A 20,396-nucleotide genomic window follows, 5' to 3' on the forward strand; every position below is an offset into this window, starting at 1 on the left:
ATAGATATATCAATCTTATTCAATCGTATTCATTTACGATGAAAATTTTAATTTTTTATTCAAATGAATATTAAATTTTGAAAATACAAATTGTTATTTAAAGTTTTATTAAATACATGGACGAAAAGAATAATATAATATCCGTTCTATAATTGTACCTATATATATTTATATATATTTAATAAATAAACTTTTAATTAAATAATATAAAATTTATTTTAGATTAATTAGAACTATTATATTTTTATCTAAAAATATATATTAATATATGAGTTAATATTTGATACACTTACTGTAAATTTTTAATTCCACAAGAGATGTTAAAATTTTGATAAATGTTTCATTTATATTTTTAATTAAATTTTTTTATTTTTTAAATATACTTTAAAGGATATGTGTTATCTTTTTAACTCTACTTATAAACCCTAAAAATTTCACTGTAAAAAATAAAAAAAATTTCCCTTAATATATATTTATAAAAAAAATAAATGTGAAAAATAAAAATAAAGTAAAATAAAAACTTTGGTTTTTATTTTTTTTTTAAAAAGCTATAGATTACTTATATTTATTAAATACCTACGAGAATGAAAATATGGATAAATTTAAAATATCAATTAAATATGAATATATTTATAATAAATTAGAAAATAAGGATAAAAAATGCTTTATCCACTTTGTACCCTAAACATTGGTATTCTTAAGCAAGCAGTGAGTTTTTCACAGAAGGAGACAAAGAATGAGTTCAAATGGCAAGAGAGAGGGATCTAAACTAAATTTATAATATACAGCATATAACAATGCTTGTTAGCTGGGTGAAAATATATTAATGTAACAACATTCTTTGGGACCAAACCTTGTTGATTTTGCACAGAAAGGATACCTAAGCCCCCTCAGTCAATCTTCTCTGTGTTTGTATCATCTGAGGGCCAAACCACTGTGTCCATCAGCCGTTCGCGCATCAACCCCAAGTTCTCATCCGAAATCTCTTTGTATATTTGAGCATGGTCGCATTTCTATACCAACACAACAACATACAGGGTCAACGGATATTTCCATTCGTTCAGCTTTTTTTTTTTGCATCAAATGTTATAGAAACAAACAAGTAAACCTCATTACCTTAACCCATTTTCCATACAAATGAAGTCGTGTTATCATCACTCTTTCAGCAAGCTCTTGCTTCTCCTGTCAGTGCCAAAGATGAATAACCTCAGTTTTCCATTTTTTTTTCAATATTTTACATCAAATACACGGTTCTACCTTAGGTTAGTTTGATATCTTATAGATTATAATTGTAGTTCTGTCACTTGAAAGAATCAAGAAAGAAAATAATATCTCAGTTTTGGAGGAAATATTTTAAAATTGTGAAAGTTTGTGGTTAAATGTACTTAATTTTGAAATGCAGTAAAACAAAGTTAAGATTAAGCTTTGAAAAGGTTTTATAACTAAAGATTCAAGACATAAAAGAATCTATAAGTGAAGACCTTCTATAGGAGCAATCAATTGCCATGGCATCCAGAAAGAAGGAAAAGCTTCTGTTCAGAAAATGCAGTAGGGCAACTGGATGCCCAGCTGAGGTCAATCGACTACGCTGCTTGGATAATATCTTCTGTTATAAAAATACAATAAGACAGTTGAATGCCAATAAAGGGCATCTGACTACCCTAACGACAAAAGTGTCTAGAACCAGTTTAACACTAAGGCCATTGGATGCTCAAGTATGGCACTCGGCTGCCCAGTTCAGAAGTTGTATTTTTTTAAAAAATGGAAAATAATTTCTCTTGGAATAAGTTATAATAATTCTTAAGTAATATTTCATTTATTAAAGATGAATAATTGCAATTATAATTATTTAGAAAGATGCATTCCTCATGAAAAAACAAGATTGTTGATTGAATCAACGAAATTAAATGAACACAAACTTTGATCAAATCTCTATTTATAGATATGTCGAGTAACTTAATATGTAGAGATTTTTAAGATCCACAAAGTTCAAAATTCTTTCCCTATCTTATACATTATAGAAAATATTGAATAAGAAAGATGATTTTGCCAATTAAGAGATGCTTAGTGGTTTGATTTTATTAGTATAAAATTATATAGAAAAAGGGTTTTATTGTATTTTTTTAGGCTATTCGGTTCATCCATTGCACACCATGATATGATGAGAGCGAAATATGTCTAAAGAAAAGTGGCATTGACAATACGCCTTAAAGCCATATTCTCTGATGTTATAATTTTCCTTTAGACCCACCTAAAACACCACCAAAATTTGCAACAAGTTTCAGGTTCTATACACCATTTAGGTTTCTCAAACCTGACAAGCTTGCTGTCTTAAGCTAGTTAAATGGATTTATTCTTATAGTTCAAAAGAGAGAAAGGTAATTTCTAGACCTTCAATTTCAGGTGGAAAAAAATTTTAAAGCAAAAAAGACTCTTAAAGTTACCTTCCCGAGTAGGCGTAAGAAACGCTTGCCATCATTCGGCTTATTTGTAGCAACAAACCTGTCAAAATGAAGAGTGATGTAGAAGTTAGTGAAGGAGAAATTAGAACAATTTAATTAGACAGCTTTATGTCCACATTCTGTGAATACTGTCCCCAAACTGATGATATGTTTTTGGAATAAAATTCATTAATTAGCTAAGTACAAGGTTTCAAGCCGGATTTGATTTCGATTTATAAGAATTTAGAAGGCTTCGAATTAAATTTAACAAGTCATGTATTCATATCATGTTTGTTTATATCAAATATGTATAAAAAACGAAAATTGTCATGTCAAATTCATGTTGACATGTTATTGAATTTGACATGACAAACACGAAACACAGTTTTTATCAAATTTTTATACAATTTTTGCAAAAATTTTAAATGATGTTTTTGTATAATTTTTTGTACCATTTTCATGTCATATATCTTATGTTGATTAAAATTACCACATCTACTTGTAATAATGTCTACACTTCAATCAAATCTCAACTACAAACATCCAAAAGAACTGAATCAGCTTATTATAAGATGCTACTGGTAATCTTTGTAGGCATCCCCACTAGATTATTGATACTCCTATAAGTTCATAACAAGAGGAATTTTAACAAAACTGATCCGCTTTATCATTCGGAAAGCTGCTATTTCATAAACCCTAGGACTTGGTTACTTCTATTATGCAGTTAGGCCTAAAACACTGAAAGCAACAGGATAATCAGAAGCGGAACAAAAGAAACTATTTTTATAGAACATTGGCCTAAACCGGAGATGCCACTTACTGATAGAACCATGTATATTGTGGTGGATTCATTTCATAGAGCTGATTAAGAACGGTCCTCACTGCTTTGTATGTGAAATAGTTGAGTAATTGCTGCATGAAGAAAATCATAGTCAATAACGTAACCTTACTTATTTAACAAAACTTATATGCATTACAAATTAAGATTTAATGTCTCAAATGACTTTAAATTATATTGAAATATTCAACGTAAAACTTGAATTTTAAAAATCTCTAATATAATGCTGAACTGTGAATCTGTTATCTAATGAAATATTTGTAAGGTTGTTTGTTAACCATAAAATAACCTTGACTTATTTAACAAAACTTATATGCATTACAAATTAAGGCTTAATGTCTCGAATGATTTTAAATTATATTAAAATATTTAATGTGAAACTTAAACTTTAAAAATTTTTAATATAATACTTGAACTATGAATCTGTTATTTAATGAAATATTTGTAAGGTTGTTTGTTAACCATGTATCATTATTTGAACTTAATTACATTAGAGGTAAGTATCACATTGATTAAAAAATTTATAGTTCAAGTATCGTATTAGAAATTAAAACTCCAAGATCATATTAAATATTTTACTATAATCCAGATACCATTCAAGATATTAACCCTTAAATTAAGCAATTTGAAAGATTGATTTGTAACATCTGCTTCACTTAGATGACTATAGTCTTCCATAATTGGTTTTTACTATTAATGCACTACTGAGATAAACATTTGCATCCATTGCTTTGAATGCTCAGTTTATCAAATCTCCGGGTGTGCGACAATCAGAAGTCCAATAAGCTACCTCCATCAACTTTTATAAATACTCTAAGATTAGATCCATCAAAATTTTTCAATGAGATCTGGCTTCAATATCGGTTACCTTGGTCACCCAGTCAATGTCTTGACCATCAAGTCAGCTCAGTCAGACTCTGTTGAGTGCCAGGATGGCGACCAGCTCAATTGATCCGACTATTAACCTGTATTAGATAAGCTAACTAGCCATATCAGCACAAGTCAACTATCAACTGATCATATCAGCACCAATCCACTCTCTAAAAGGTAAGATGGGGACAGAGATACCTCATTCTAACCTTTTTACTCACGATCACCTGCCTCCTAACTTTTTTTCCTCTCTATCTTCCTCTACCAACTAAATTTTACTAACTTGAGTATCGAAGCGCATGAGCATCAGAGCGCATCCCAAAATCCTACCTTCAGCGCCTCCCTAACTGTTCTTTCTTTTACAGGTCACTCTAGTCTTCAAACCAACCTCCAAACCAGCTTCCAGCAAAGCATCCAGTCTCCACACTCAAAATACCCTCAACAAATAGTAAGACAAATGCCTAAAATCAGTATGTCTCTGGTTCAAATTCCACCTTATGTTAGTTTTCAATTGTATTTTCTGGTTTGCATGCTTGATTGTTTATTGGTTTTTCCTGTACTAATGTCCAATAACAATATAAATGTTAAAAATTCGATAATTATGATTATAATTTCAACTTATAATAATAGTATGCTTGTAAAAAGGAAAAAGAAGAAATTAATGCAAAAGTCTTAACTATGAAGATGCTTCAACATCTCACCGTTCTAACATCCTCAAAACTGTCTTCATACTGTCCGGCTAACTCGTTAACGACCGAAAGTCTCCGGCCTTTACGCTGCTTCCTTGAAGTACTCCTATTCACAATACCCGGAATCATCTTCGAAGACAACCTCCAATTCTGCCATGAATCTACAAAAGAACTGCCTAATTCCAACGACCCTGGTCTTGCAGCCACATGCTTTCTTTTCATTGAATTCCTTCGCAAAACCAATTCCCCACCACTTTTGAGGTTCATGTTGGTCGATGGCAATGCATCCAAGCACAAACATGGACTAGTATGACAGTCCATAACTGATGAACCCACCACAGATAAAGCCCCCACCATCTTTCTTGGTGAACAGAACTCAAACAAACAAGAGTTGAAAACTTCAAACAAAAGATACCAACTAAAGAAATTGAAGTACCCAAAAAAGAGGAGTTTGAAGATTGAAGTCAAAGATTCATGAATGAGGAAAGAGGAGAATGTGAAAAAGGGCAAACGGATAGTTCTTTTTGGTGCAGTGGGAACGTGTGAAAGCGCGGGTGAAGCTTAACCAGACAGTTTTTGAGGTCCAAAATTGTCTAAGCCAAAGGGGTCAGAAACAAAAATGCGTTGAGACACAAAATCAAAGGTCACTTCCACGTGTATTTTTACGTCCGAAGCCAATTTAAACTTTATACATGTTAAATTATCAAGTTTTAAAACTGGTTGCATAAACCTAAACTCCAAATTCTCCTTGTGTTGGTTTTTGTAAAGACTCTAACAATTAACAGGACGGTTGGCTCAATTTGATCGGTCTCTTTGGTCTTTCCCACTTGTGTGAGTCTTGCTGGGATTGAATGAATCTTTGATGTCTAAACGTCTTAAATTCATCGAACTTCAATCAACTAAAAGAGACGTTTCAACTCAAGTTTCAGTTTCGAAAGAAAAAAAAAAAAGAAAATTAGAGTCATCCATAAGTGTATACAATTCGTATTCAAACTTGACAATAAAGCCTAGGACGACTAGTATGATGGCTTGTTGGATGCATCGGATACCATTATTAAGAAATAATTAATCATGCATCACGTATACAATTGTACTTACTTATCTTTGTAAGTAATCTACTATATTCTATTTCTTTGGAAAGGCAATAAAGTTTTATTAAGAGATTAAAAAAATAAATAGGCTATTAAGCTGATTTATTTTTCAAATTTTAATATTATATTCATATTTTTATAGTATGGTTTTTTTATAACAATAATAAGTAGTTTTATTAAGAAATTAAAAGAAAATAAATAAAATGTTCAATGAATTTATTATTCAAATTTTAATATTTTAATATTTTTTATTTTCAAATTTTAATTTTTTAATAAAAAATAAGCAAGGAATGATATGAAACAAAAACGTCCAACCCAATGGTAAGATTAGGAAGTTAGACAACTATTAAACAATTTGGTACTCTTAATTTTAATTTTTCTTTCTCTTTGAAGGTATAAAGTTATGGAAAGCTATGATCAATACTTAAGTTTTCGTTTAATGGAAGCTAGGTTTAAAATCTCTAAAAGGGACATGTCAAGATATTAATGGGCATAGGTTATGGAAGACGAATTACTATTTGAATTTGCCTTCACCCAGGTTTGAGTCCAAGTAACTTGCTATTGTGCTCTAATTTCTAATGATGAATTGAAAAAACTATAAATCTCTACAAATCTCTCTTATTTATTCTATAATGCAAGTATTTAAACTAGGCTGAAAAAAAAATAAAAAATTGATTTGAAATTGTAATACTCAATTTAATTTAGATATTTTTTTATTTGATTTGGTTTAGGTTTGAATGTTAATATTTTTATTAGATTCGAATTAGTTTTCAAATCAAAAAGTGAAAAAATAAAAAATATTTAAATTAAATTGAATTATATATTTTTATTAATTTTTATATAATTTTTTAATTTTAATAAAATGTTATATTATATCTAAATATATTAAAAATTATATTAAAATAATATTAAAATTTTAAAAAATAAAGTTTAAAATCTAACAAACCGCATCAAACAGACAAAATTCAAAAAAAATTCAATCAATTTAAAAAAAAAATTTCAATTAACATTTAAATCAAAATTTGAAAATTTATAATATTATATATTAATTAAAATAACCAAATTAAACTGTTATCATCCATAATTTACCCATAGTATTAACATTGTTTGTAGGTAAAATATTAAAATTATCAAAATAAATATATATTGTAATTATTGAAGAATAACAAGAGTATCCAAAGGTTGGGCCACCCGCTGGCACGTAAGCCCCACTTTGATTTGTTGTTGTTATTAATACAAACATTCATAAAAAATAAAGACCATAAGATTCAAAATAAGTTTTTTTTTTTAACACATGCCAATTTGTGAGCATAATTGATCGACACTAGGAACGTAAATTGGTTGGAGAGTGTTTTGTTATTCAACTTATAAAAAAATTTATTTTTTAAAATATTGTGATTTTAAATAATTAAAAAATTACAAGATATAAATATTTTGTTATTCAACTTATATATTTTTATATATTTTTATTCCAAGAAAAACAAAAGATATGAATTCAAACTTTTGGAATGAAAGAGACACAATCAGCGTGAATGGCTTGCTCAATAATATTGGCGTCAGCTATAAAACGGAGAGTTTGACTTTAAATCTTACCTATATTTTCAAATCTAATATGAATGGTAAAGAATTTGATTTTTTTTAAATAAAGTTTTGAATTCAAATTTTATAAATAAAAAAAAAGCTTGAGGGAGCATGCTTTTTTATGAAATTTGACTCGATTTGATTTTTGATTAATTAGAGTTCAAAGTAATTATCGAATACAAGATTATGTCAGACAAAAAAAATTTATATTTTCAAATAAATTGAAAAGAAAAAAAAAAGAATATGAAGCAGATTGTTCTGGGCCGTTGATTAATTTGTAATATACGCCCACAATTAAATGATGCCTATAAAATTAGTCCAACTTCTTAGCCCAAACCATAACAACAATTCCAAAATCGAATCCCAAAGAAAACAAAAGGGAAAAAAAGGACACATGCAAAGCAATAACGTCGTCGTTTTGGAGCATTGTTTAAACTTTAAAAGCATATTATGATTGCCTCGTCAGCATGGGGTTCCTTTCCCTATACACAGTAACAAATTGCGCAAAAATCATCAAATCTGGAACTGGAGCGCCTCCCCGTTTCTGATTTCTTTTCCGCCATTATTTTTTTATTGAGCTCCAACCGTTAACCCACTGACTGAAGATTATAGGATTCTTCTTCCTTCACCCTTTGATTCTTCTTTCAAAGCAACAAAGAAAATCGACATGTTCTACCGAGGGTAAAATTTTACTCCTCCTTTTCTTTTTCTTGATTTCTTCTTTTTATTTTGTTTTTTCTTTTTTCTTCTTGATTTATAGCTATGATTTTCTTTCTGGGTTTTTTTTTTAAGTCTGCTTTTGAAGAGTTTTGGATTTGGGATTGCTGAATTTTGCGGTCGCGTTTTTTTTTTTTTTTTTTTTTCAATTTTAGTCGTGATAAAAGAAGAGAAAGGAAAAAAGAATACATGGGCTTAGAGCTTAAATGGTTTAAGATAATAGGTTCTTGAACTGATTCTTTTATTTTCAATATTTGCAGCTTAGACGCTTCTTTCAAAGATTTTACAGAACAATTTGTTGCTTCTGTTGATTACTAAGTTTTTACACTGTTCTACGCATTCTATAGCATCATCTGCTTAAAATGAGTTGATCCTTTCTTTACCTGTTCTAGGTTACCATTAAGATAGATATATATTTTTCGCTTCCATTTGTTTGTGTTTGTAGGCTTGCATAGTAATTTGAGAGTTTTGACTGTAATGCCATTGTTTGGGACACTCTCAATGTTGGGAAGGTTGGACCTCGAACCCATGAGGAGCATATTAAGGGTTCCTTACATACATGTTGGACACCATTTATACCCATAAGCTTAAGCTAATGGATTCTTGGATCTTCGAAGCATACAAAAGCATGCCCCTTTTACATTCTACCTCTAACCAATCTAGCATATCATACTCATATGTGAACCTTGACAAATCTCCTAGTTCGCTTGGAAGTTTGTCAACTTCCTTGTAAGTAAAATTCCGCTTATTCTTGCAGCTAGCAATGTAACGTTAAACCAACAATCAACCACCACATATCTTTCTATCTTCAGTTATCCCAGCGTACCCTCTTTCCATTGATTCTTAGCTGACCAAGCACATTAGGACAGCAATAAACCATGCATTTCTTAGCTTCCAAGTTGTCCTAGACTCCTAGTGCACCACAATTGTATTTGAGAAATGCCACATCAACAAATTCTTCTCAACAGAGTCAAACTTTTGGCTATGATACCACACCGCAACCACAAAGAAGCCTGAGACCATGACTTTGAGATTCTCTCTAATTCCACTTTGATCTCTTAAAATTTGACCCTACCTAAATTACCATTGTTAGGTCTTAACAGAAGGTAAAAGGAGAAGGGGCTAAATTTTCAAACCATTGCAAAGTGGAGCACAACTAGAGAAATACTTACCAAGGAGTTTGTCTCTGGTATTGGGCAAGATGGGAGAATGTGGGCTAATAGGCTGGCATAGACACTATTTTGGGGCATACTAATTTGGATCTAGATATCTTTATATTTGGCATTTTATGTGCGTTGATCCCACCTTCACATGTAAAAGTTCATGTAGAGAAAGCAGGCTTCTTCCTGTCATAATCTTGCACCTAAACTTAGGTGCATCATTCATGGAGTGACTTTTTGTCAATGAAATTGACCCTTGCAGTGCTTAGGCTTGTCAAGTCAGGATCTCTTTGTTATGTTAACCACCCAAAAAGGATAATGAACTTGGAGAAGATATACAAGGAACTTTAAGATAGAAATCTATTTTACCTGTGATGGTGCGTTCTGCACCTTATAGGGAGGAACAAATTAATATAGCATTAATGAAAAGGGGGACTAAATCCAATCGCCAGTTTTAGGCAACTGGGCTGTAAATACAGCTTGATGAGCAACTTCCTAAACAGTGAGCTGTGATCTAGATTTTTACTATGCATCTACCCTGCATATATAACAGTTATCTCCATGATCCTATGACTACCATACGATGCATGCATGCATATTTGGAATGGATAATGGTAGATGCATCCCTTTCATGTTAGGCATAGAAAGTAATAGATTGATGTTTAGTCAAAAAAGCTTGGACACCTAAAATAAAATATAATGTCTAAGCTATTGATGAAAATTAATAGTTCAGCTCAGGAGTACTTGTATCAGTGAATTTGCGGAGTTTAAATTGGTGTTGATCCTATAATACGTTTGCTCATTTCATAAAGTAGGGGGTTTGTTGGTGGGGTTTTGGGGTTGAAATATTTCAAAATGGTGGGATTTTGCTTTTAGTATTTGAAAATTGTAACATTTATATTAAGCGTGATGAAAGATGCATCTTCTAGATGGTTTCTTAGTAGAGGAGGTGCATGGAGCAATAGTGATGTATTAGGAGAGTAGGGAAAAGGTAGGTGTAATGGCAAGAGAATAAGAGTGAGACTATGAGAGAGATATCATTTAGATGGGTGGAAGGTAAGTTAGGAATGAAGTTCGTGAATGTGATTGTTACTGAGTGTGTAAGGATTTGTGTGGACCGTTGGCAGCCTAGAAAATGAAAGAGGTTCTAGTTTCATGAGAGTGAATGTATGATAGCACATGAGAGTTAGAAGTCCTTAAGGAATATTGTGAGGGGTAATTTATGGCTTTAGTGTAGCTTTTCACCAATTGAAAGCCTCCATATTTTATTGTAATTTATTAAAGGAGAGCACGTTCTTTGGGCAAGGAAAGCACAATTTGAGCATTTCTTGGAAATATTAAAGGAAGTTATGGAGCTTACTTTTCTTTAAAATTGGATAATTAGTGTTTGATTTTATTTGATAAAATTTAAAGTATATAACTAGCAATCAAAGAGTCATTTGAATTGCATGTAACTAAATAGAAAACAACAACAACAACAACAACAAACTAAGCCTTATATCCCATAACTCTGGGATCGGCTGTATGAAAGGCCAAAAAAAAGAACCATGTTAGGTCATAGTTTCAAATCTTCTTGCACCATTCATTTCTATCAAAACCAACCTTTTCATCTACTTACGTAACCCTCATATCATTTCTTATACTTGCACCCACATCTTTCGTGGTCTATCTCTAGAAGCTTAGATCTCTCCTAAATCCAAAAGCTCATTTCTCCTAATTGGTGCACAAATAAGCTTATGTTTCACATGTCCAAACCATCTCAAATGGAATTTAACTAAATAGAAAACACAATTGAAATCAAATAGATGGATCATTTTCTTTTCTCCAAATAAGATTTTTGACATGATTAGCTATGAATTTATATAAAATTAACATGTCATAGAATGCAATTTTCATTTATCTTTGGAAATTAAAAAAAAAAAAGTGGCTCATCATCCTTGCATTGCTTGTTATGTTGAACTTCAATTACCAATGTCAAAGATAAATCTGTATGTATTAATGTATTGACTAGTCTCATCTGTTTCTTTCATGATTTTTGGAAACTGAAGTAAATTTACTGATGGTGCTGATGGGCGTGAAATGGGTGCAAAACGTCAGCGGATAATTGATCAAGGCCCTTCATACTATGGTACTTCTCCAGGTTCAAGCTTCATGTACAGTGCCCCTCCTCCTCCTTACTCATATGTTAGTCAACCTCCACCTTTCCCTGTTGTTCGACTTCGTGGACTTCCCTTTGATTGCACAGAGGCTGATGTGGCTGAGTTCTTCCATGGTCTGGACATAGTTGATGTCCTTTTTGTCCATAAGAGCCGCAAGTTCACCGGTGAAGCTTTTTGTGTTTTGGGTTATCCTCTTCAGGTTGATTTTGCCCTTCAGAAGAATAGGCAAAACATGGGCAGAAGATATGTAGAGGTTTTCAGAAGCAAGAGACAGGAATATTACAAGGCAATAGCTAATGAAGTGGCTGATACTCGTGGTGGTTCACCTCACAGAAATGTCCCAAGGGCCAAATCTGATGATGAAGCAAAGGACTCTGCTGAACATACAGGGATACTGAGATTGAGGGGATTGCCATTTTCTGCAGGAAAAGATGATATAGTGGAGTTCTTTAAAGATTTTGTGTTATCAGAAGATGCAATTCATATAGTAATGAATACAGAGGGAAGACCAAGTGGGGAAGCATTTGTGGAGTTTGCCAATGCAGAAGATTCTAAAGCTGCAATGGCCAAGGATAGGATGACACTTGGGAGACGTTATATTGAGTTGTTCCCTTCATCCCCTGAGGAGATGGATGATGCACTTTCAAGAGGACGGTGACTCTTCTGACAATATCTTTGTTTTTATTTGCACTCTAAACCTGTTATGATTCCTTACCTTGTTGTATTTCAGTCCAGCTGGAAAATTTATTACTAGTCTCATCGAGTCAATAGTAAGATACCTTTTAAGTGCTATTTTCTGAGAGCAGGTTGTTCTATGTTATGGGTTAAATACAAGAAGCTTCGGTCTTTATTAGTCTTTCATCTGATCTGTCTAGTCCTTGATTGTGGCTTGACAAACTGGTCACTGGGTTACAAGTCGAATTTCCTCTGAACATTTTAGGCCAATCAGATGATTTTGCTTTGCAATTTTAGGTGTAGCTTTATGTTCAATTTGTTAGTCATAACATGTGATATTTTGTAACCTTGTTAGGATTCTTTTGATATTAATAGGGTAAAAAGAGTGTATGAACAAGTTTTTATCTCATTGTTTGGAAGATTTGGTCTTTATTATTTTGCTTTGATGTTTTGTTAAACAAGAGGCCTGATAGTATTATCCTTTCAAAAAGTAAGTGTCCCAAGATGTTAAGCATGGTTGGAAGAGAAAGGGCATCTGTCAGTATTCTGAAATATTTGCATTATTCCTAGTATGGACATCAAAGTTTGAGTGAACCCTTGAAGAACTAAAATAGGTCATAGTATTTAGAATTCCAGGCCTGATTCTTATAAATGAAATAAACAGATTAAATGCAGAACCAAAGTAGATAACATTAGTTATCTTGAACTTTGAAGTGGATTATCTTATCAATCAAATTTATTTATATATAAAGGTATGTACATGCAACTTTAAGTATGAAGATGATTCCAAACTTGTATTAATCCGCTTACATATCCTCTTAATACGTGTGGAGTTTTCAAATCAAAATCAAGTGCCCAGGGAAAAAAAAAGAAAAAACTCGAGATTAAGACTAAAAAATAGAATCCATGTTTATCCATGCCCCCAAAACTCGTAAGCCTCAAACCGGTACCAACTGTATTTTTTATTTTCAAGTATTCAAGCATGGCATGGTATTGTCAAATAATGGATAAGCAAGCCACATGGACAAATAGTACAAAACATAAATTAAGTATCCTGAAAGGTAGGTGTTTAACAAAACGATAAAAAGAAGTGAGCTCAAAAGGAGGCAAAGAAATGAATTTAAAAAGGCCTGACCTGGTGAAGCTGAGATTTAGGGCAACACCCTTTAATTTGTTTGCTTCTTCCTCTCTCTCAATTGTTCAACCTATCAGTGATCTCTTTGTTTTATTAAATTTAAAAGTGTACCAAATAATTGCATGACTCTCAAGTCGCAAGTATAATATTCATGAGATCGAGAATCTTAACTATAATTAACCGTTCAGTGGCCGGCTATAGGCCCTGACAATGTTTTTCCTAGTCTATGTGATTCTTCAAACAATGAATGAGCCAAATTTCAAATAATATTTCTTTCCCTGTTTTCTTAAAGTTAGTTTCATCCAATCCAACATTGAGGGCTGATGTTTTCTTTTATTTTATTTGTAACTAATAATTTATTAAATTAACTCCGTTTCATTTAAATCCAAGACTTAACCCAAATAATTCATTCAACTAATTAAAATGTTTGATTACTTGCAGGATAGGAGATCAAATTCATCTTCATCCCCTCTCCTCAACCTAACCCTAGTATTAAAAAATCGTTTTGTCCAAAATTTGGAATACAAATTAAACCCCATAAGATTTATTAGAGTTTTTTTTTTTTTTTTTTTTTTTTTAATTTTGATGTATTTGATATTGACTACATAATGGCAAATACTTCTCTTCAATCCCATAAATTTTACGTCCATCTCGAATCTAAACTTGAAATAATTAAGGTGAAATTTTAATTTCTAATGGGTTGAAGTGCTTCAGACTAGTATTAAGCCACTTCAATCAAAGGCTTCTCTTTCACAACGGTTAAATGAGTTGACGGATTATTGCTATTTTTTTGTTGTTGACGAATGGTAACGGGTTGGTTTCAAATTTATTAATTTATATTATGGCATTTCTTAAAGCAAAACAAAATAAATTTTCAAGAAAAAAAAAAGAAGGAAAACTATAAAGGGTGATTATTTATTTACAATTTTAGTTTGTATTTGATATATTATCAATATATAAATTTTATACATTATCAATAAATCAGATAATATCATATTATTAATGAAATAAATCAAATAATATCATCTTATTAATAAATTAACGTTTAAAAAAAACTAATTTTTTTTATATATCTATCTTAAGAACAGATATTTATTTGTTAATATGATGATATCAATTAATTCAGTGATAGTATATAAAATTTATATACTAATGATGTATTAAATATAAACTCTTAAAATTTTTTTATCTCTAATAATTTCTAAGTGAATTTATAGACATGAGCAAACAAAGGTGATGATGATTTATTTCGTATTATTTATAAAGCCTCGAGGATATAGCAAGCAGAAAAAAATTTAAAAGAAGAGAAATTATTTAATATACTAAGAATAAAGTTTTTTAATTACACAAATAAAATTAAAATAATGACATAAGTCTTTTATATATTTAAAAAAATTAATTTAAAAAAATGAGATATTTATCATTATCTTAATCTCATTTATAAAATTAAAAATTTTTACTATTAATATATCAAATAATTTCTCTTAAAAAAGAACAAGATCTATACAGTGATAAAAGATAATTTAAAAAATCATAGGAAAACAAGGAAGCCTACACTCAAATTAAAATCCCTAGGATATTAAATTTTTTTTAAAAAAATCTCTCCGTCTTTTCATTGTTTGGTTACTGCTTAGGGCAACGGTCAGACTTTGCCCAAAATTTTCCCAATCCAATATTAATACCTACGGGGAAGTTCACTTTCCGCTCTCTTATCCTTCTCGGTTTGTCCGTTAATGTTTTGTTTCTATATATTGTAGTTTGTGTTTTCCCAGCTTAAATTCATCCTTTTGGTGTTTTACTACGAAATCAAAGTCCATCCCTCTCCTTCAAGTCTTGGGTTTTTGTCCCTCTGTAACAATATTTCACCAATATGATTTTCTTCTGTTCAATTTGATTTGATGATGATCTGATATTGGTTTTTCTCTGTATCATCATCTTCAAGTCCATTTTTTGTGGTTTTTTTTTGTTCTTTCCGGAAGTATTTGGTCGTGAAGTTGAAAAGGTTGAGCTTCTAAAGGGATTATTCACTTGGCTTTCTCTTACTACTTTTCAGTCAAATTTTGTAGCTTAGCTTTAAAGTACTCCACTAGGTTTTGAAAGTACTAGCGTGGCATTTTTTATGCCTTATTAGGTTCTTCTCTTCGCCCTGAAAAAATTTGCTTAAGGTTTTTTGTTTTTTTTTTTTAATTTGAAACTACAAGAAATTTAAATTTTGGTCACTAAAATTAAGGATTCAACGAAAGATTTTAATTTGTTCTCTCTTGTCATTTTTAGTAAACCTTTGGTTTTGTACTTCAACTACTGCTCTTTAACTGTTGATCCACTGCGAGTTTTCTTTTTTTTTTTTCCTATCATTCTGTATCAATGGCACCCACCAGCAGAAGAGGCAAAACTACAAGAAAGCCAGGCAAGCCAAGAAGAACTCAATGCAAGAAGAAGCTTCTTGTAAAGCCCAAGATCAGTATACAAAAGACACCAGTGTTGGAGGATTTGCCTTCAAACTCTTCCAGCATAAGTTCAGATCATCACTTTTCCAAGATCGATGGATTTGATATTGAAGGGGTTGATGATATCTCTGCCACAAGTCCATGCTCTACTCCAAAAGCTCAAAAGTTTCGGATACCAGAGATCGATACATGCCCTCCAGCACCAAAGAAGCAAAGGGTTCTCTCCAATTGCTCATTGCAAAGAACTCCTATTGCTTTCTTTGCTCCTCCAGATTTAGAGCTTTTCTTCTTCTTTGCACTCAGAGATATTTCAGTCTGATAAGAAGTGCTAGCTTTTGCATAAATATAAGGATCATTCAATAGTTTAAGATCAAGTGTTCTTCTATTTCATTTTCTTCTAGTTTTAGTTTGATATTTTGAATTTGATATCATTGAGGTATAGTGTGAGAAGTTATGACCTTTTTTGTGAGTGATTGATCTAGGAAGAAGAAGTTAGTAGCTATGTTGCTTATTGGGTATTTTTATATTCGATGTATCGTCGGTGTATAAATTTCACACACTGTCGATATTCTTCAAATTTCTAAGGTATACTAATCACTAAATTTAGCTGGACTCCCCAACTAAATTTGGCTTTAATTCCTACTTTTGTTTCTTTTTAATATTTCATTTCAAATGTATTGCTGACTTTTGAATATTGGAAGAGTGAAATATTGTAATATGGATTGCAATTTGAAGTTTGTAAGTGTGATTTATGTTATGTTTGTTGAATGTTAAGTCAAGCTGTGAATGTGAAAGAATAGATACTTCTTCTTGTGCTTGCAAATCCTTAGCACTTCTTGTTTTTGTTTCTTGTTGACGGTAGAACTAAGAAATCATTATAACAAGATTTATCACAAGACCAATAAACTAATATATCCTGCAATTTGGTTGATTTGTTATGTTTGGCATCTTATAATACGGTACAAGGCAATTTTTTTTTGGTCAAAATCACTTGATTTGATGAAAATATTCTTGTTTTTCTATGCTGTAGTGGGCACCCCAATCACCCAATTATATTGATTCAATATTGATTGAGAAAATCTAGATAGATCACTTGATTAATGGCTAAATTGGTGAAATTTGAGGTTTCCCTACCCCAAACAGTAGATACACTCCCTTTGATTGTGATGTAAAGTAAAACAATAGAAAAGACTTCCACAAAAGGTCTTCCCCACATATTCTACTTTTGGAATGAAGTCTGGGGGAAGCTGAGGCACTGTATAAAAAGCTTTTGATGAAGTTTTAAGTTTTCCCATTTCTAGTTTGCTTACTACAGTTACAAAATTCCCTTGGGATTATGACTACAAGACAACAGCTTTTGAGTGTGGAAGCAGCAAAAACAAAACAAAAACACACAAAAATGAAGTCTGAAGCTCAAGGGGGGATTAACCCTTTTTTCTTTTGTTGCGGAGTGAGAACAGAATGGAAAGTAGTGTTGGGGGTGGTGGTGTTTTTAATATATTTTTATAAGGTTGAGATCATGGTGTCAGATTGTGGTTGTCTGAGCTTACCCCAGCATTGCAAGAGAATCCAATGAAGAGACTCGTGGGGGTTGTCATCATTGTTACAGTGGAGAATCTCAAGAAAATTATTTCTCATCATTTTTTAAAAAATATTTCTATGAATTCTTTCTCTCAATTGGGATCTCTTCATTATTTATCATCAACTTCTCCTTTCAATTATTTCTTTCCATCATTTTTCTTTTATTGCATGCTTATGATATATTTCTTCATTAAGATTGGATTTTTTTTTTCTTTTTTGGCTTCTTCAAGTACTGATTAGGATAATTTATGAAATTCACTTTTATTGAATCATAACAAAAAAAATTTTTATTAACAAATTAATAACAATAATAAAAGTTATGATAATTTGTTTTTTATTTAAAATTATTAAAACTCAAATTCTAATAATTGAAATTAAAAAGCAACATTCTCTTAACAAATCATGTGACCATTGGGTACTAATAATTTGATTCACTTGAAGCCATGATCTCTACAACCCAAACCCAGATTTTCTTATGCATAATAATGAAAATTGTTCACTGATATGTTGTAAGATATGATTCAAACATTTTCTTCATGTTATAGGTGTGAACGAAAACATAATTGATTTTAGCCATAATTTACTTGGCATGATAAACATCATTATTTAATTACTCAGCTTAAAGATACTAACCAATATCTGGCATGAAATTGTCATGATAGTACTGGCAAACCATGAACGAGACTATGTAAGCACTAATTGGCTGTGCATTTATTTTCCTTGGAATGTCAAACATTAATGCAATTTGTTTTTCTATAATGTGTAGTCAAGGGCATCATGTCCTTGTCTAATAAATGTTGATGGGAGCCTAATTCAACCCTTAAAATATTTGATGGGTTGGTTGTGATTAATTTCTGAAGCAGTCAGTATCAAAGCCACAGCCAAAATTAACCTTTTATGCCAAAGTGAGATATTTTCACCAGAGACCTAATGTGCATATATATATAGTATTTGGGAGTGCAAATATCACTGCCATGATGTATGATGAGATGACTTGAAAAGAGAAGACTAGTGGCCAATGCTTTAGCTATGAATGTGTCCTCTTGTTGGAACTTTTGAAAATAAATAATTGCAGGAGGAATGCACATGGATGATGAAGGGGATGGTTGCATTCATGTTCCTCTGCTAATTTGAATCATGAGATCCCTTTAATCCTTTATCACACTGAGGTGGTCCATTGCTTGTTGGCTATGAGACCTTGTCCATAGCAGCTGCTTCATGAATCTTTTCTCTTCCAACACACACACACACATATATATATATACATCGCCATCACTCATGGCATGGAATATGTTTCTCAAACATACATGTGCATACACATGCTCTCATGTATGTATACTTACATTGTAAAAAATAAGTTTCATACCTACAAGATTAGTTCTAAACTTGAAACAAATAGCTAGTATTTACTTCTTGTTAAAGATTACTTAGCTTATGCTCCATTTAGTTGTTAATTTTTCTTTTAGAAGAAAAAGGCAAAAAAATTGCATTTAGATATAAAAGAACACTAATAATATTTCCAAACAATTCAAAATTTAAAGTATAATCTTATATTACCGAAAACTATGAACTATGAAAGCATCATTCCTTCTCAATTTCGAAGTGGTAAAAAAATTATATGTCGAAACTTAAAATTGGCTCAAGAATTGGTAACACTCAAAGTTCACTAAATTCTAAAGTGGAACACTGAATCAAAATAATTAAATCAATCTGAATTGAAGATCAATGTTTCATTTAGAATTGATGAATCAATGCTTTATTTAGATAATTGATTGAAAAGGATTATCGTATCATATCATCACATCATTTTATTATTAAAGTTTTAGGAATCAATAATAAAATGACATGATGATATGATAAAATTTTCTTTTCAACTATTAAAATAAAACACTAATATCTTCTAATAATTTGAAAAAAAAAATTATTGATTATATATTATTATTTTAAAATAAAAAAATCTATAAAGATACCATAAAATGGTAGTTGTGTGTAATTGGGACCTTGGAATGAGGGATGATATAAAATTAAGACTTGTTCAATTAATTCAAGAAGATAAATTAATTGTTAATTAAGTGCATATGGATGGATATCTCTTCGAGCTCCTTTTTCAATTCCAATGATGAATTTATGTTAATTATCAAAAGCACTGACTTTGCTTTGATTATTAAAGTGAATTTGTATATTTAATATCAGCTTTGCCCAACTTTTCTAGAATCCGATGTTACCCCATTTTCATTCACACACAAATTAGTGTTGTAGTAAATAGTAATAATCTTCTTTAACTTTGATGAAGTCAAACTAATTTCACCCATTGTAACTTTCTCTTCTTGCATTGATTCTTCTTGTTTCTTTTTTCATTTTCTATGGTGAAATGGTTAACATACAATCGTTAATCTTTTCTTTCATGAATTCAGAAAGCTGTCATATTAAATTGTACAAGAACATTTAGCTCAATGATATGGGTGCATGTATTTGTTGATTAAAAATTTTAGGTTCAAATTTTCTTTTTCTGTATTAAAAAATATTTTTTTGTAAACTAATTAAGAAACTTCAAAATTAAACATCGTAAGTCTTCATCTTATTGGTCTAATGAATAAGAAAGTTTAAAAAGACATGTTAAACAGGAATTCGAATCCTATCATTTTCATCTTCATCTCTATCACGTGGATAAAAAAATTAAACATTATAAAAAAAATGCTAAATAGTTCAAACCCAAAATTAAAAATAATAAATTGTATAAATAATAAAATCTTAATGCCAAATATTTTTAATAGAATGTTACTTAAATGAATGAGTCGCATCGGTTATTCATTTAAAAAAATGTTCGATTTGGTAAGCTCGACACCAATCTTTGTAAAAGATAAAAGTAGTTAAGGGACATGTAACAAAAAAAAAAGCTATGTGCAACAAAGTAGGTTTTTAGGATTAAAACAAAAAAAGTTTTTTTTTTTTTTATAAATTAGTGATGGAATTTTCAAATTTTACAAGTAGTTAGAATATTGTCATATGGTT

General features: G+C 30.9%; 3 protein-coding genes across 4 annotated transcripts; 2 read left to right on the forward strand and 1 right to left on the reverse strand.

Moving 5' to 3' along the window:
• Positions 1 to 608: 608 nt before the first annotated feature.
• On the reverse strand, positions 609 to 5,348 carry LOC111302405 (chaperonin-like RbcX protein 2, chloroplastic). 2 transcript variants are annotated; one of them, XM_089744639.1, is made up of 6 exons: positions 4,851 to 5,348; positions 3,262 to 3,353; positions 2,445 to 2,502; positions 1,482 to 1,606; positions 1,117 to 1,182; positions 609 to 1,013 (listed from the first exon to the last, which is right to left on the reverse strand). In XM_089744639.1, the coding sequence occupies exons 1-5, from the start codon at positions 5,193 to 5,195 to the stop codon at positions 1,155 to 1,157; spliced, it is 648 nt and encodes a 215-aa protein (XP_089600765.1). In that variant the 5' UTR covers positions 5,196 to 5,348; the 3' UTR covers positions 609 to 1,013; positions 1,117 to 1,154. The 2 variants fall into 2 exon arrangements, with proteins under 2 accessions (XP_089600765.1, XP_022754069.1); XM_022898334.2 differs by lacking the exon at positions 1,482 to 1,606 and having other exon boundaries at positions 4,851 to 5,341.
• Positions 5,349 to 7,977: 2,629 nt separating this feature from the next.
• On the forward strand, positions 7,978 to 12,653 carry LOC111301847 (uncharacterized). The gene is made up of 2 exons (XM_022897855.2): positions 7,978 to 8,191; positions 11,436 to 12,653. The coding sequence occupies exons 1-2, from the start codon at positions 8,178 to 8,180 to the stop codon at positions 12,202 to 12,204; spliced, it is 783 nt and encodes a 260-aa protein (XP_022753590.1). The 5' UTR covers positions 7,978 to 8,177; the 3' UTR covers positions 12,205 to 12,653.
• A 2,434-nt stretch (positions 12,654 to 15,087) lies between these two features.
• On the forward strand, positions 15,088 to 16,588 carry LOC149514723 (uncharacterized). The gene has a single exon (XM_089744299.1). It carries the CDS (start codon positions 15,721 to 15,723, stop codon positions 16,120 to 16,122), a length of 402 nt encoding a protein of 133 aa, XP_089600425.1. The 5' UTR covers positions 15,088 to 15,720; the 3' UTR covers positions 16,123 to 16,588.
• Positions 16,589 to 20,396: the final 3,808 nt, after the last annotated feature.

Source organism: Durio zibethinus, chromosome 15 (genome assembly GCF_047325235.1).
Source record: "Durio zibethinus cultivar Kanyao isolate XHJ-2024 chromosome 15, ASM4732523v1, whole genome shotgun sequence".
NCBI lineage: Eukaryota > Viridiplantae > Streptophyta > Magnoliopsida > Malvales > Malvaceae > Durio > Durio zibethinus.

Excerpts from the sequence above, each read along its gene's own strand:
- LOC111302405 (XM_022898334.2), bottom strand. The coding sequence starts at position 5,195 with ATGGTGGGGGCTTTATCTGTGGTGGGTTCATCAGTTATGGACTGTCAT. Across the intron at positions 2,503-3,261 it reads CAATATACATGGTTCTATCA|GTTTGTTGCTACAAATAAGC; the intron begins GTAAGTGGCATC and ends TCATTTTGACAG. Across the intron at positions 1,014-1,116 it reads TGTATGGAAAATGGGTTAAG|AAATGCGACCATGCTCAAAT; the intron begins GTAATGAGGTTT and ends GTGTTGGTATAG.
- LOC149514723 (XM_089744299.1), top strand. The coding sequence starts at position 15,721 with ATGGCACCCACCAGCAGAAGAGGCAAAACTACAAGAAAGCCAGGCAAG.